Source organism: Trachymyrmex septentrionalis, unplaced genomic scaffold (genome assembly GCF_001594115.1).
Source record: "Trachymyrmex septentrionalis isolate Tsep2-gDNA-1 unplaced genomic scaffold, Tsep1.0 scaffold66, whole genome shotgun sequence".
NCBI lineage: Eukaryota > Metazoa > Arthropoda > Insecta > Hymenoptera > Formicidae > Trachymyrmex > Trachymyrmex septentrionalis.
Genome location: NW_017305843.1, coordinates 1,292,581 through 1,306,771, shown reverse-complemented (window position 1 = coordinate 1,306,771; position 14,191 = coordinate 1,292,581). Strand labels below are relative to the sequence as shown.

The 14,191-nt window shown below is 33.8% G+C and overlaps 1 protein-coding gene across 9 annotated transcripts in view; it reads left to right on the top strand.

Annotated features, from left to right (window-relative positions):
• LOC108753172 (diacylglycerol kinase theta) overlaps positions 1–13,477 on the top strand; it is a 20,100-nt gene extending 6,623 nt beyond the window's left edge. Inside the window, exons 2-18 of one of the 9 annotated variants that reach the window (XM_018494533.1) lie at positions 3,312–3,391; positions 4,006–4,108; positions 4,214–4,434; positions 4,704–4,860; positions 6,979–7,122; positions 8,554–8,685; positions 8,763–8,897; positions 9,006–9,123; positions 9,296–9,483; positions 9,591–9,803; positions 9,904–10,038; positions 10,232–10,406; positions 10,523–10,842; positions 10,925–11,252; positions 11,325–11,484; positions 11,584–11,691; positions 12,734–13,477. In XM_018494533.1, the coding sequence (XP_018350035.1) occupies positions 3,312–3,391; positions 4,006–4,108; positions 4,214–4,434; positions 4,704–4,860; positions 6,979–7,122; positions 8,554–8,685; positions 8,763–8,897; positions 9,006–9,123; positions 9,296–9,483; positions 9,591–9,803; positions 9,904–10,038; positions 10,232–10,406; positions 10,523–10,842; positions 10,925–11,252; positions 11,325–11,484; positions 11,584–11,691; positions 12,734–12,847 (2,831 nt within the window). In that variant the 3' untranslated portion in view covers positions 12,848–13,477. Of the gene's footprint in view, positions 1–3,311; positions 3,392–4,005; positions 4,109–4,213; positions 4,435–4,703; positions 4,876–6,978; positions 7,123–8,553; positions 8,686–8,762; positions 8,898–9,005; positions 9,124–9,295; positions 9,484–9,590; positions 9,804–9,903; positions 10,039–10,231; positions 10,407–10,522; positions 10,843–10,924; positions 11,253–11,324; positions 11,485–11,583; positions 11,692–12,130 lie in introns of all 9 variants that reach the window. The other 8 variants (XM_018494532.1, XM_018494531.1, XM_018494535.1 and 5 more) reach the window with 8 other exon arrangements.
• Positions 13,478–14,191: the final 714 nt, after the last annotated feature.

Genomic DNA, 14,191 nt, shown 5'->3' with positions numbered 1-14,191 from the left:
CGCGCTGCTACTGATCGATCGGGATCGTTAAAAATAGGACGACCACCTACTCCTAATCGAGTAATAAAAGCATGTAGAGAGTCCTAAAGTGATCATCTAATATACTGTATATTGAAAACCGATACCCGCCGTACTCGAGATTATTATATGATTACCGAAGAATTAGTAGAATGTGAGGGGATTTCTTTTTCCTTTTTTTTTTTTTTTTCCAGAGAGATGCGATTTAACGTAGCGCCTGCATTTGTTACTTTCAATCTAACGATTTTAACGATTTTCGAATCGAATGTAGACAAGACCGACATCGACAGAGACTTGCGAGAGGAAGATTTTTCTTTTCCCTCCTTATGTTTCTCACGTTTGTAAACACACAGTGTAAAAGCGTGTTTGTTTCCTAAAGAGAAAGGAAAAGAGTATCTAGAAATACAGCTAAAGAAATAAGAAGAAATTCCAGATTTGGAAACTTAAATAGGAATCTTTTGAAAAGTGTCTCGGAAGATTCTGCCTGAATCACAGTATATGTAATATTAATTTCCTTTCTTTTCTCTAAAAAATTCTTTCCTATCTTGTCTATTCATCTTTTGTCAGTGCTTCACATGGAAAGAACGGTTTTTAAAGTATCTAAAATTTTAGTTAGATATACAGATCTGAAAATAATTTTGTTGAACTATCACAATAATTATTGTATATGTATAAGACGTTCCAACTGATTGAATGTCAAAACTTTTTGTAGCATTGCTCATTGTTTATGTCAATTCAAATTTAGACACAGATTTGAAAATAATTTCGTTGGGATCATTAAAATAATTATTTTTAAATCTGTATCTGTCTAAAATTTTACATACTTTGGCAAAATTGTTCTTTCGTACAACTTTGTCACTCATGTTTATGTATTCGAGCAGTTGAATGGCGGCTTGTGTTGGCCGATGAAAGATGACATAAGCATGGCAAAATTTATAGCTGAATATGTACATACATTAAAGGTCTATTAGGATAGATTTGTATAGTCGGATAGTCGTGCATAGCGGAAGCGATCGGTCACGTATAACTGCAAGTGCACCAAGGAATATCGAAATTTGAATAAAGACCTTAAATGTTGCTTACAACGGACTTCAAACGTAGCAAACGCCTAAAATAAACTTTAAAGGTTTTAAATACTTAAAACAGACTTTAATCATTGCAAATATCTGCATTGTAATGATCTTAACTGTTGCAAATGTTCAGAACAGATCTTAAACGTTGTAAACGTCCGGCGTGGACCTTAAGCGTTGCAATAAATGCCTGGAACGTTCGTTAAACGAACGCTCCGCGCTTTTCGAATTCGCGAAATGCGTGATATCTTACAATTCGCTCGAAAAGCTTGTTCGGGTAAAAGACATAAGTAAACGGATGAATCCTTCTTCTCTATGGCGATGACGATTACCTCTTCTTTTCGATTTGAGCTGCCCACTCGGTGAGTTAAAGTTAACTCGGCATTCGTGGAACGACGGTCGATCGTCGATGGCGGCTGATGGCGCCTTCTTAACGAAGCGGATGCACAGTACTATTTCGGGCCGCACCTGCGCGCCGATGCGACAAATTTCCCACATCTTGCCTGATTAGCGTCGCAAGAGTGCGATAGAATGTGATCATTACCGCTCCCACGAGAGGGGGACCGTACGACACCCGTCACCTTGTATCGAGTGGATAGTGGCTACGCGGTTGAGACACTGCGATCGTCACCTCTGCCGATCCTGAATTGAATGTCAATTCTCGAGAAATTGCCGAATAATTCTTCACTTTTTACACACAACTTGAGACTGAATTTTTAATATGCCGCGTTCTCAATATCGACTCTAAATTTGTAATCGATAACATTAACAGGCTTGTAGTATCGGCTTTACTGGGGTACATCGAGTATTATTTTAGAAGTGAAAGGAAGCGCACATAACTTTTTCCTAGAGAATATTTAGACAAAAAGAACGCTCCAAGGATTAATAAAATGGATGATTTTTTTTCTGTACGAGTATACAGGGTGTCTCTTAATTAAGAGTCGGATTGGGAACGTAGAATAGGGGAACAGGGAATCATTTACTGTAAGAGACAAAAAAGTTGTTTATTTTCTTCTCATAAAGTTCTGAGAATTTTTTCAGAATTTTTTAATACCATATTTTTTCATGATAATAAAAATAAGAAAATGCAGTACTAAAAAATTGATAAAAAATTCTGAAAAAATTCTATGAGAAGAAGACAAACAAATTTTATCTCTTATAGGTTTTTTTGTAAAATTGATAGTATTTGAGAAAAAAATTATCAAAAACCAATATTCGGCCATTTTTAGTAATTAATATCTTGTTAACTATTGCGAAAATTACAAAATGGTATAAGACTTTTTTGTTCCCCTTGATCTATTCTACGCCTCCAATGCTCCAACCTTACTTAAGAAACACCCTGTATGTGTATATATATATATATACAATAGTATATATATATGCGCGCGTGCGCGTGCGTGTGTGTATGTGCGGGTGTTTGTGAAACTAAAAAGAAAATAAATATATGCGTGTATATTTGTTTTCCTTTGTGGTTTCTGCATAAGTTTGTTGGACCACTGGTTGTATATTTGTCGTCTGGTTAAGGGATTCTAAAACCATCTGTATTACCGATTTAGTAGGACTTACACATGTATGATTTACGTGTTATTGACATGTCTACTACGCACTACTACATCAAAATTGTACGCACACTTATGTAGAAATTTTCTAACTAATCTTTTATATTAGGTATTCAAGTCTAATTTTAAGAACACAATCTTGTTTATTCATGTAATACCTAGTCCAAACCAAGATTGTTTTATACGTACAAAGCATAGAACTTGTATAAAATATAAAGCAAATATTGTTGCGTGTTGACGTTAAAAGCTGATAACAAAACTAATTTTCCAACTTTTTTTCATTGACAAAAAAAAATCGACCGGCTTGGACATTATCGCTATATACTTTAATTGTGTGGAGAAAGATTTTTAAATCTGTATATACGAAGGCAGTTAGGAAAATACTTATTTGAAAAATAATCGGTAAAACAGACAACTTTAGGATCCCCTTGAGGATTCTTTTAAAGATAGAAGCATTAAATAACGTCAGCCATTGTATGATTCTCGATGTTTTTTTACTTACACCGCAAAAGGTCAGAAGATCTTGTTATAAATTACGACATGAGCGGCTCGTATTGATTTATGCTAAAGTGTACACTGCTTAGCCGGTAACGCTCTTCGACTTAACGCAATTAATTTCGCACGTTTCTAAAATTCTCTATTTTTCTCTCTCTTCTCATTGCAGTTTGCAACTTCGTGGTGCACGACCGCTGTCTCAAGGCCGTCGTCTCTCCCTGCTCCAGCATCGCGGCAAGCCTGATCAATGTAAGACAACGGATACGTCTCCACGTTACAAGGATTAACCGCCTATGCATAAATATAACGCCTATACTTAGAATATAGGAAAGCAGTCTTCTCTAATGGATATCGTAAAATAACTAAACGTTACAATAAAATAAGTAAATTTTAGACAAGAGACTGAGAGACTTAAGAGAAAAGACTGTCGGAACCTCGTTTGTTGCGTTCACGTGTCAAAGCGACATTTGACACTTTCCGAAAACTGAACTTATTTTAAGAAGACTAAATATATTTATTTGAGTGATCTATAATAATCATAATACGATTTATTTTACTCAAGATAAATGAAATTATTTATTACTTTTATTAATCGAATATTTGTTGGTAAAAAAACAAGGAGATTTCTTTTACTACAATTTTCAACATTTATATTTTTCTTCTTTAGACATCTCATCTTATTATCAACTAGATTTTTGAAAAGAGCAATTTTTATGTACAAATATCAATTACAGGTAAAAAATTTCGATTAGAATCCAAGTTAAGGATTTAAAACAAAAAAGCGCATAGAAGCCGTTCTGGAACTTTGAATTAACATATATGTGTATAAAATTAACAGCATTTCTTTATTGGCCGTGTTCCAGAACCCGGTTGCACATTGTTGGTCTGAACAAGTACATTGCAAAAGAAAATTCTGCAATGTCTGTCGAAAACGATTGGATGATAATCTAGCCATACACTGTGAAAGTAAGCTGAAGTTTCTTTTATCTAAATGAGAGATTTGAGACTTTAATACAAATTAGCGTATTTGGGTTTCTGCGAAATGTTAATCGTGCCGTATGTTTTCTCCAGTATGCGAGTACTTCGTGCACGTAGAATGCCAAGACTTCGCGGTGGCAGACTGCAAGGAGAATGCCACATACCTACCTGGGAAAGATCTGTCAGCAGTGAAACACACTCATCATTGGCGGGAAGGCAATCTTCCGAGCAGTTCGAAATGTGCCGTATGCAAGAAGAGTTGTTTTACTGCCGAGTGTCTTGCCGGGTTTCGTTGCGAGTGGTGCGGTATGACGGTAAAAGAAAGATTCATTATTAGATTGCCTTTACCTTGGTTTCTTTTGCGTTTGATTCATTTATTTCGTTTCGTCAGCGGAATTAGAATTAGAATTAAATATTATATTGCATTGCTATACACTTATTGATTTCAAGTCAAATGTAATACGTAATGGCTCTTATGAATAGAGGAAGAAAGCATATATCGTTAGCATGATTGAAGTTCCCCCTCTCCCACTTCCCCTCCGTTAAAATGATATTTAATGACAAATTTGATTTCGTCTCTCAGTCGCACGCGTATTGTTACAAGAATATTCCCCAAGAATGCACCTTTGGTAACTTGGAACCAATTTACCTGCCGCCACATGCAGTTAGTATTCCGCGTACCGAAGTTCCCATGGAAGCTATCATTGGAGTAGAAGTGCGTCGTAAAGAAGTGCTGGCGCGTGAGTATTCTTGCCGTAAGTGTCTGCCGTGTAATTACTATGTGCGTGTTAACAGGTAATTAGAATAATAGAATGAGGAATTGCGCTTTGTCACGTGCCGTAAAGCACTTTCATATTTTGTTAATCAATCCCACTGGAAATATAATTCGGACATCAAAATAAATGTCTCTTATAACGAAGGAAGAGAAGTTTAAGGAGGAATCTAAAATTTAAATGGATCATTAAAATAATAAAATTATATATATAATAAAATTGAATAATGTAATTATTTAGAGATGCCAACGCTGTAAATTCAGCTGTAATCAATAAGACAAATGCCCGCAATCAATAAAAACAAATAATTGATAATTATTAATGCATGTGGTTATCTATATACATGTATACATATACATATACATATACATGTATACATATAACTACAGTTTTGTATGTGTATATACAATCGCGGTAAATATCGTCACTTTTGGATTACGAGATTTACATGTCTTTAAACAAGTGATATCGATATATTAAACTCAGATAACAAATAATGGCAAAAATATCACGTTGAGAATTTTGCTCTTGCTACTTCGTTTATATAATTGGACATTGTATAAATTATTCGCGTTTTTCATGTGTGCACTGTGAATTTCATTGGCAGTGGATTAGCGCTTTATAAAGTTTTTTCAATCTATCATTCAGCATTTCCGTATTACCTATTGACACAATTGATTATTTTCACACTGTGTTTCTCATATATGTACGAGATTTTCTATTTTTACTATTGCATAGCACATGTATACGTATGCAAATATGCACTGATGATTGGTAGAAAATATTGTACACCGTAATATGTAAAGTTTGAAAAAAGAATGTATAATAAACAAAATATTTTCCTATATTAGTAGAGAGGTATTTGTAAAAGATTAACTAATTTTTAGAATATAAATTTTTTGCATGATATTATTTTAGTACTCACTCACGCGTGTATAAAACCGTCGGTTTGTAAACAAATACATGTTCCTTCTTTTCAGAGCATGCAACGTTGACTTTCTTCGAAACGAGAAAGACCCTATCTATACTTTAAAGGATTATTATCGCCTCAAACTTTCATTGTTTATATCATGAATTGAAAAACTGTGTTTATCAAATATTATCAGCAGTGAAATTTTTGTAATCCTTTGACATTTTTACGTATTCGATTTCATATAAATATGTATGTATTTATATTTGCTACTTGCAATTTCTTACACTCTCAGCTTCCCATGCCACTACATTTTTACAAATACAATTTTTTAGAGAAAATATAAATATTGATTTTTTAATGAAATAAAAGGAGGTAGTGAATTAAGTTAATAACATCGAACAATATTTCAAGATACTTTATAGTAATCTTATCTATATAGCAAAATGTATGCTAAATGCAGGAATTAGAAAACTTTTGAATTATAGAAAGTGTGACTGCTATCTAATCATCATAATACTCATGATTCAATCATTTATATCATTATGTAGTATGTGAGAATTCGTCATGAGGCTCATATCGTAAGTTGCAATAGTAGTGAAGATTTCTAAATTTTTTTATTATTGTGCGGAGGTTTTTAGGATCGTGACGTACGTATTATATGAAAATTAAACTGTATAACTGAAACATTTTTATAATTTATGATCAAACGTTAAGCAATGTTAAAGCTACGTCTGTTATATTTTTTAATTACATATTTTGTTCACAATATATATGTAAACTATGGCTTTTGTGGCTGGTTGCTCTTATTAATTGCTACTCTCAATGTGCTTTTAATAGGCATAATATATTATAATAGATACAGCATCTATTTTATAGAGCTTCATAATTAGATAATAATTGAAACCGGATTTTACAAAAAATTATATGATATAAGCTTGCAAACTTAAAAAGTTGTATATAAAAATAATATTTTATTTTAATAATTACAAACCTTGGGTATCGTCACTGTTCAAAAGAAAGCACGGTTTTGTATATAATTAAGCAAAGAAAAAAGAGGGAAAGAAAGAATAAACGTAAGTCATAATTACGAAATATCTAAACACAGAGGTAAAATTAATAGATTTGAATAGTAACCGTTAAAATATTCGGTCTATCTTTGCTTCTATGTGAAGATAACATCGGAGAGCAATTCGATTTCGCTGAGAGTGAACAAAATGGGGCTGCAGGCCGCCTAACCGAAGCTTTGAGGCGCCTTTCGCTAGTTTTGCCACGTAGCTGCCATGGAAATTGTCATGCTTCCCCTCCTTATGTTCGAGGTACCTAGAATATTATCATCGTCAGACATTCATCTGTGTGAATGTACTCAATTCCAAGATGTACTTATTGTACAAGATTGAGAATAACTTGAAATACGCTGTAGTGATCGTTATTGTTATTATCTCTACATTCTTTCAACATTTGCGTTTAGGATTGATAAAGTGCTATATTAAAAAACATACTCATATTTATTTATACATTTTTTTTATTTTGCATAACAGCAATGAAAAATTTAGCTTGCTTTTATCATACTTATCAAATAACATTTTACTGCCACATTAACATGTATATGTATACACATATTTTACATATGTATAAGCGCAATAAACCAAATATAGTATACATAAATCTTTAATGATATTTACTATGTATATACTTAAATTATATGAGGAGAAAGTACATTTTATTAAAAGTATTTCATAGGAAGTATATTACATTAATTATTGAGCCTAATTTTCTAGGTGATTTCTTATTTAAAAAAACTTCTTTAGCTCTCATAAATTTTTTTGACTCAAATAAATTTGAATAATTGACAGTAAAATAACTATTTACGTGAGATTAATTCAGGAAGTAAGGAAACAATATATATTTGTCAGAACAGATTCGTTTAAATTGCATATCTATAATAAAATGTCACACGACATGCATTTTACATAAATATCATAGTGCACCAACCTTTTTTTATAGATGTTATTTTGTTACTGTTTACGTTTTAGCATGTATGTATGTCTCGCTTCAGTGCATGCACTGTCATTCAACCCACTGGATGCTATGAGATTCCATGACGCTTATCACTCTACTATGCAGTGAAATGAAGTTCAAGAATACTACTGACTAATTCTTCCTATCGTGTCTGTGTTCTACAAATCCATCGTAAATAATCGATGGTAAGAGATGTAATATATTCTTGAATGATAAACAGAGTCGTCATGCTCTTTGTGTTTATAAATTTTTTCCTAAATTTATTCATTACTTCCCTTATAAAGTATCTGTTTTATGCAAATCTTTCTCGAATATATATATATAATATATTGATATACAAACTAGTGATTTATGTATATGACTAATAATTTCTATAATTAATGAAATACTAATAAATTATAAATAAATTGTATGCTAATTTAATGATGAAAGTGTTGCTCTTGCAGGATAATATTTTTAAGATTGTATTAAATTTTATTATTTATAATATAAAGTATGTTATAACGCTATAAGAGAGACACCATTAATGTTATCTGAGTAAAAAATGAAACATTTTCTCAATTTGGATGTACTCAGCGGAAAAAAGATGTATTATACGTATACAGATTTTTCATTTAGGTATTATTATAGTTCATGTTAATAATATTCTATTATACATTTAAGTATTCTTGTATTCTATATTAATAATATTATAACATTCGAAGTGTGATCTTTTTTTGTGTTAACAGCGCGAAGCATATCAGAAGAATTTGGTAGCGACTCGAGGAATCGTGATAATGGAGAACCGGCACAGGGAACAACGCATGGCCGTGATCCGCGTTCTCCTAAAGAGAAAGAAGATAAAGATAGAGGTGACGAAGGTATTTCAATATAACTTCCGATTAAAAGTTTCGACATTTTCGCTTTCCTAATCCGTAAATCTGATATTCTTATACAGAAATGATTAAGGTGTGCGATGGCAACAATTCCTTGAGGCGAAGAATATTTCGGGTAATTTCGATACCCAGGCAGGCTACGACAGAGCAGGTTCTCACATCGGCACTGCGCGCATTTCACATCACGAAAGATCCTAGTAAGTGCACACACACACATACACACACAGTAGACTATTTTATTAAATATGAGTCTTGTTCAATTCATTTATTAATTGAACTAATGAACTTTTTTCGGGAAAATTCAGGCAGCTTTTACTTAACTGACCTGTATGCCGTGGAGGAAACTGAGTTATGTGATCCAACGCCTGTTTTAAATTTAAATCGCAAAGAAGGCAAACGTCCGGCTGTATTCTTGCGATTTAAGTAAGTTTATACTATTTATCTAGGGCGAAAATAATATCTAGAATGTTTCATTTCTATATTATTTTCAATATTAGAAGAAAAGAAGACTATAGATAGAAGTTGCATATCTGTATTAGTAGTAAAGAATTTAAATACAAAATGTGTAATTAATTACAAAATTAATAAATTTTAGAGATAATGACAGCGGAGAAGTACGGGTTTATCCCGGCAAATTGCAGGTATCAGAATCATTCTGTATGGTACCTGTTATGGAAGCTACAACCGTCGCAGACTTAATAAACGAGGCGCTGGAAAAGTTTGGTATACAAAATTTTTGTTGTGATGACTTTAGATGCAGTGAAATTCTTTTAGACCATGGTGGTACGTTTCGAATTTTTGTCCAACTTGGTTTATAATTCAGTCAAATGTTCTTTAGATTTCGTTTTTTACATTGCATGAAAAATATAAAATTATTTTATTTTTATTAGTAACGGAAAGAGTTTTGTCTGGGGATGAAAGACCCTGGGATATTGTTAAAAAACTGGGAAAAGATTCTATTAGACAAATGGAATTAATGCGATTCTATCTACAACTAAAGCAAGATCCCCATGGACCTAATTTGGCTTTATTCGTGGGCAACTTACCGCCAAATCTGTCTGAAAGAAGTTATGAAAACATGTTGACAGACTTTTTAGGAAAAGGTTGGTGATTCAACGGAAAAAATATATATCTAATTATATCTATTATCTATTATCTAAATATGTATATATATTTACATATATAATTTTTTGAAATTTTTAGAAAATAGATTCTCATCAATCGGCCCAATTTATTACGAATATGGTTCGATGGTTATCATATATGAAGATTTGGATACAGCGGTTAAAGCATTATATACATTGCGAGAAGTAAAATATGAAGACAAACTTCTTTTAGGTATTTTTATAAATATTTTTTGTATGTTTGAATAGCGAGAAGGTATTGAATATAGCATCAAAATATAGCGATTCAAAGTATAATAAAATTACATGTATGTTTAATTTTTTTTCTATTGATTTAGTTTTTTAGTTCTGAATATGTAGTATTAGAATATATATTGGAATTTTCTTACCTTTTTTTCTTTTGTTAGTAATGATTTTACCAAGTATCGAGCCAAGTATGGTACCAAAGGGCGTTCAACCGCTGCTCGTGTTTGTAAATGTAAAATCTGGTGGCTGTCAAGGACTCCAGCTAATTTCTAGTTTTCGTAAACTATTAAATCCTTATCAAGTGTTTGATCTTGATAATGGCGGACCTCTCCCTGGGTAAGTAGATCATAGTGCCATAAGTAATACAAATCATATTTAAATATGTTCTACAATAGTATCTACAATATATAATTTTACGCAAGTTCTAAGTAAGTGCTTTCTTTGTGTTGCAGACTTTACGTTTTTCGACACATAACAGACTACAAGATATTAGTTTGTGGTGGTGATGGAACAATAGGTTGGGTATTACAATGTTTAGATAATGTGGGTCAGGATAGCCAGTGTTCTTCTCCCGCTTGCGCTATTGTACCTTTGGGAACGGGAAACGATCTTGCTCGTGTACTATGTTGGGGTTCAGGCTACACGGGTGACGAAGATCCACTAAACTTATTGCGAGACGTTATCGATGCGGAAGAAATAATATTGGACCGATGGACTGTAGTTTTTCATCCAGAAGAAAAGGAACAACCTCAAGTAGTTTGTAATGCTGCAAGTAAGAGATAAGTTTCTTAACAATATTACGAACTAGTTTTGTAATTTAAATAGAAAAATTTTAATGGACGAAAATATTACAGCTTCTCAGCAAGTAGCGACACGCCATTTGCATATTTCCGGTGCTGGTGCAACTAGCGAAGACAATACGCAAATATACGTAATGAATAATTACTTTGGCATTGGCGTCGACGCAGATTTATGTCTGGACTTTCATAACGCGAGAGAGGAGAATCCTAATAAATTCAGAAGCAGATTACGAAATAAAGGTGTCTACGTAAGAATGGGTTTGCGTAAAATGGTTAGACGAAAACCATGTAAAGATTTACATAAAGAAATTCGATTAGAAGTAGACGGTAAATTAGTTGAGTTACCACAACTGGAAGGAATAATAATTTTGAACATTTTAAGGTAATTCTTATGGAATCTATTATTATAAAAAAAGAAGAATAGTTTTAAGTGATACTTTTATTTCTCGTCTAGTTGGGGTTCTGGTGCTAATCCTTGGGGACCAGATACCAAAGAAGATCAATTTTATACACCAAATCATTGGGATGGCATGCTAGAAATTGTTGGAGTCACAGGCGTTATGCATCTTGGACAAATACAGTCGGGTTTACGTTATGCTATGAGGATAGCGCAGGTAAATTAAAATTAATACTACAGACACACACACATACAATATTCTTCTTTTCTAATACAACATATATCAATTTATTCATCATTATATTTTGGTGGACAGGGCGGACACATAAAAATTCACTTAAACTCAGACATACCTGTACAAGTAGATGGTGAACCGTGGGTTCAGAGTCCTGGAGACATCGTGGTCTTGAAATCAGCGCTCAAGGTAATACTTTGACGTAAGAGTTCTGCCAAAATTCCCCCATAATTCCACAAAAATAACGGACAGAATCGTAATATAAAATCATTTACTGACACGATACTGTGTCATCGATATTAGTACAGTGATATATATAACATATATATATATATATACATATACACACTATATGTATATATGTGTGTGTCCTTGAAACATAATAAACGAGAACATCCTTTACTGTTCGAGTTTAAGTAGAATAATGGGGCGTATATATTCTTGTAGCACGTAAAACTTTTTAACAGGCGCATCCTTATGTACTAGTTTGTAGCACCTTTTGTTTCATATTACAATACTCTACGTATTCACCGTAAAAGCATAACCTGATTGCTGATACCTATCAGCGCATGCTTTCCTCCCCTAATTGCATTCGACTAATATCTCCTTGTTCCTTTGTTCACTTCAGGCTACCATGTTGAAGAAAAGTAAGATCAAGCGTCGCAATACCGAACCGTCGATTCTACCTGCTAATGGGGAGGGGGGCAAGAGCACGGACGAGTAATTCAACTATACCACAACTTACAACCGCTCGATCGTTTAATCATATCTCGTAAGATGCGCGACATCACAGCCTAGATTCCTCGACGCGCGCAAGCAGAATGCACGCGCGACAGAGGAATCTCGGTGTGACAAACGTGCTGTCTAAAACGATTCCACTTATATAAAAAAAAAAAAGAAAGAAAGAAAGAAAGAAAGAACGAACGAAAAATCTCCCAATCCCTCCGTTGATGCATGTAAAACCGATCAACTTCCGTGATACCTTCTCGATGCCTCGATCCAATGCAGCTAGCTCGAGCTTGTAATGTGTGAATTAGACGCATTATATATCGGACAGTAGTGTTAGCTTTACAAAACGTTTCTTCTCTCCCTTTTTTTTCCACGTATAAGTTTGTAATTTCCAATTTTTCTATTTCTACTTCTACTTATATACTTCTATTTTGTCAGCAGTATTGACTGACATTTTTATCGATTGCTCCTTTGTGCGCTCCCTGATCCTGTCCCTACCTAGGCTACGATGCTGAAGAAGACAAAAGGCAAAATGAAACGGCGCAACACGGAATCTAGTATGCAGTTGGCGCTACAGGCCGCACCGTCAAGTGATCCGGATGAAGATATCTTCTGAGTGAACAAACGTTATGTGAAAGTGATCGAACACGGTGCGGTGCGGAATGCAGAGCACGTAGCCATGTAAAGGACTTGATTGATTAGTGCACGTAATAAAATAAAATCGGCCTTGATATCGTCTGACGGCGTTCGCGCTGTACGAACATAAGTACTTACAACGTGAAAAGAAAGACACTCGTGGAAGCTACAGGGGACGGATAGATAAGGTTTTCAGACACGGACACACATACAGCATAAAAAAATCCATTATTAACTCAGTGATTCTTAATGTTTGTTCTTACATTAATAGAAAATGAAACTAGATCTCATTTTTAAATGTTAATAATTCTAGCACCGTATGTAGTGTTTACCGATCAATATTTTTTTAGTAAAATTATAATAGATTTTAACATATATAAATAACACCTTACCACACATACACGTACACATAACTTAACCAGAATCGAAAAAAAATTCATGCGTTTACGCGTACTTATGACAACAATGATTTTTATTTACGTTCCAAGCTGGGCGGTTGAGGAAGAAAAGGAAAGGGATCGTAATTCGTAATATATATTACGTTTCGTATGAAATTCTACCGATGTCTTGTTAACAATATTATATATAAATAGAGAAAGAGAGAGAGAGGGGGGGGGAGGAAGGAGGGAAGGAGGGAGAGAGAGAGAGGAAGGATATTTATGATTAAATATTAATATATTTACATAATATTGTATTAGTATTACGATATTAAGTTGTGATAATTGTTATGTATGTCTGACTGCTGGGCAGTCTGGAATTCGCTGAGAACCAGTGGCAGTCAGTTTTTTCTAGGATATGGTTCCCAGCCAGAAATAATTAGTCGATCGACATTGATTGACCAATCATTTCTAGTTGGGTTAAGAAGAATGCAAAAAAAAAGAATTATGTAACTTTCCTAACGATAAGACCGCATTGCGGGCTAAGCGCTTTGTCGATCCGTCTCCGCAGCGAGAAGAAATAAGAAGGTAGCGATTAAAAATCGCGATACACATACATACACACATACATATACAATGAGAGTTACTCAGAGAGTTGGATTGGCAATGTATTCACTACTCTAATAGGCTCTAATAGGCTCTTGTAACGAAAGCTCGACTGTGCCACCGGCGACACACATTCCATTGTAAAGCCTTGTGTCTCCGATATTGGAAATCGATCTGAGATCTCAGATGGAGAATGAATTGACCAGTCGTATATGGTGAAACCGGACTATCATATGGTGTGACCGAATTGTTCAAATATGATTTATCAATTCTTTTTCTATCCAAGATCTCGGAATGATGTTTTCCACCATTGTGGAACGCAAGGCTTAACACCGGATCTA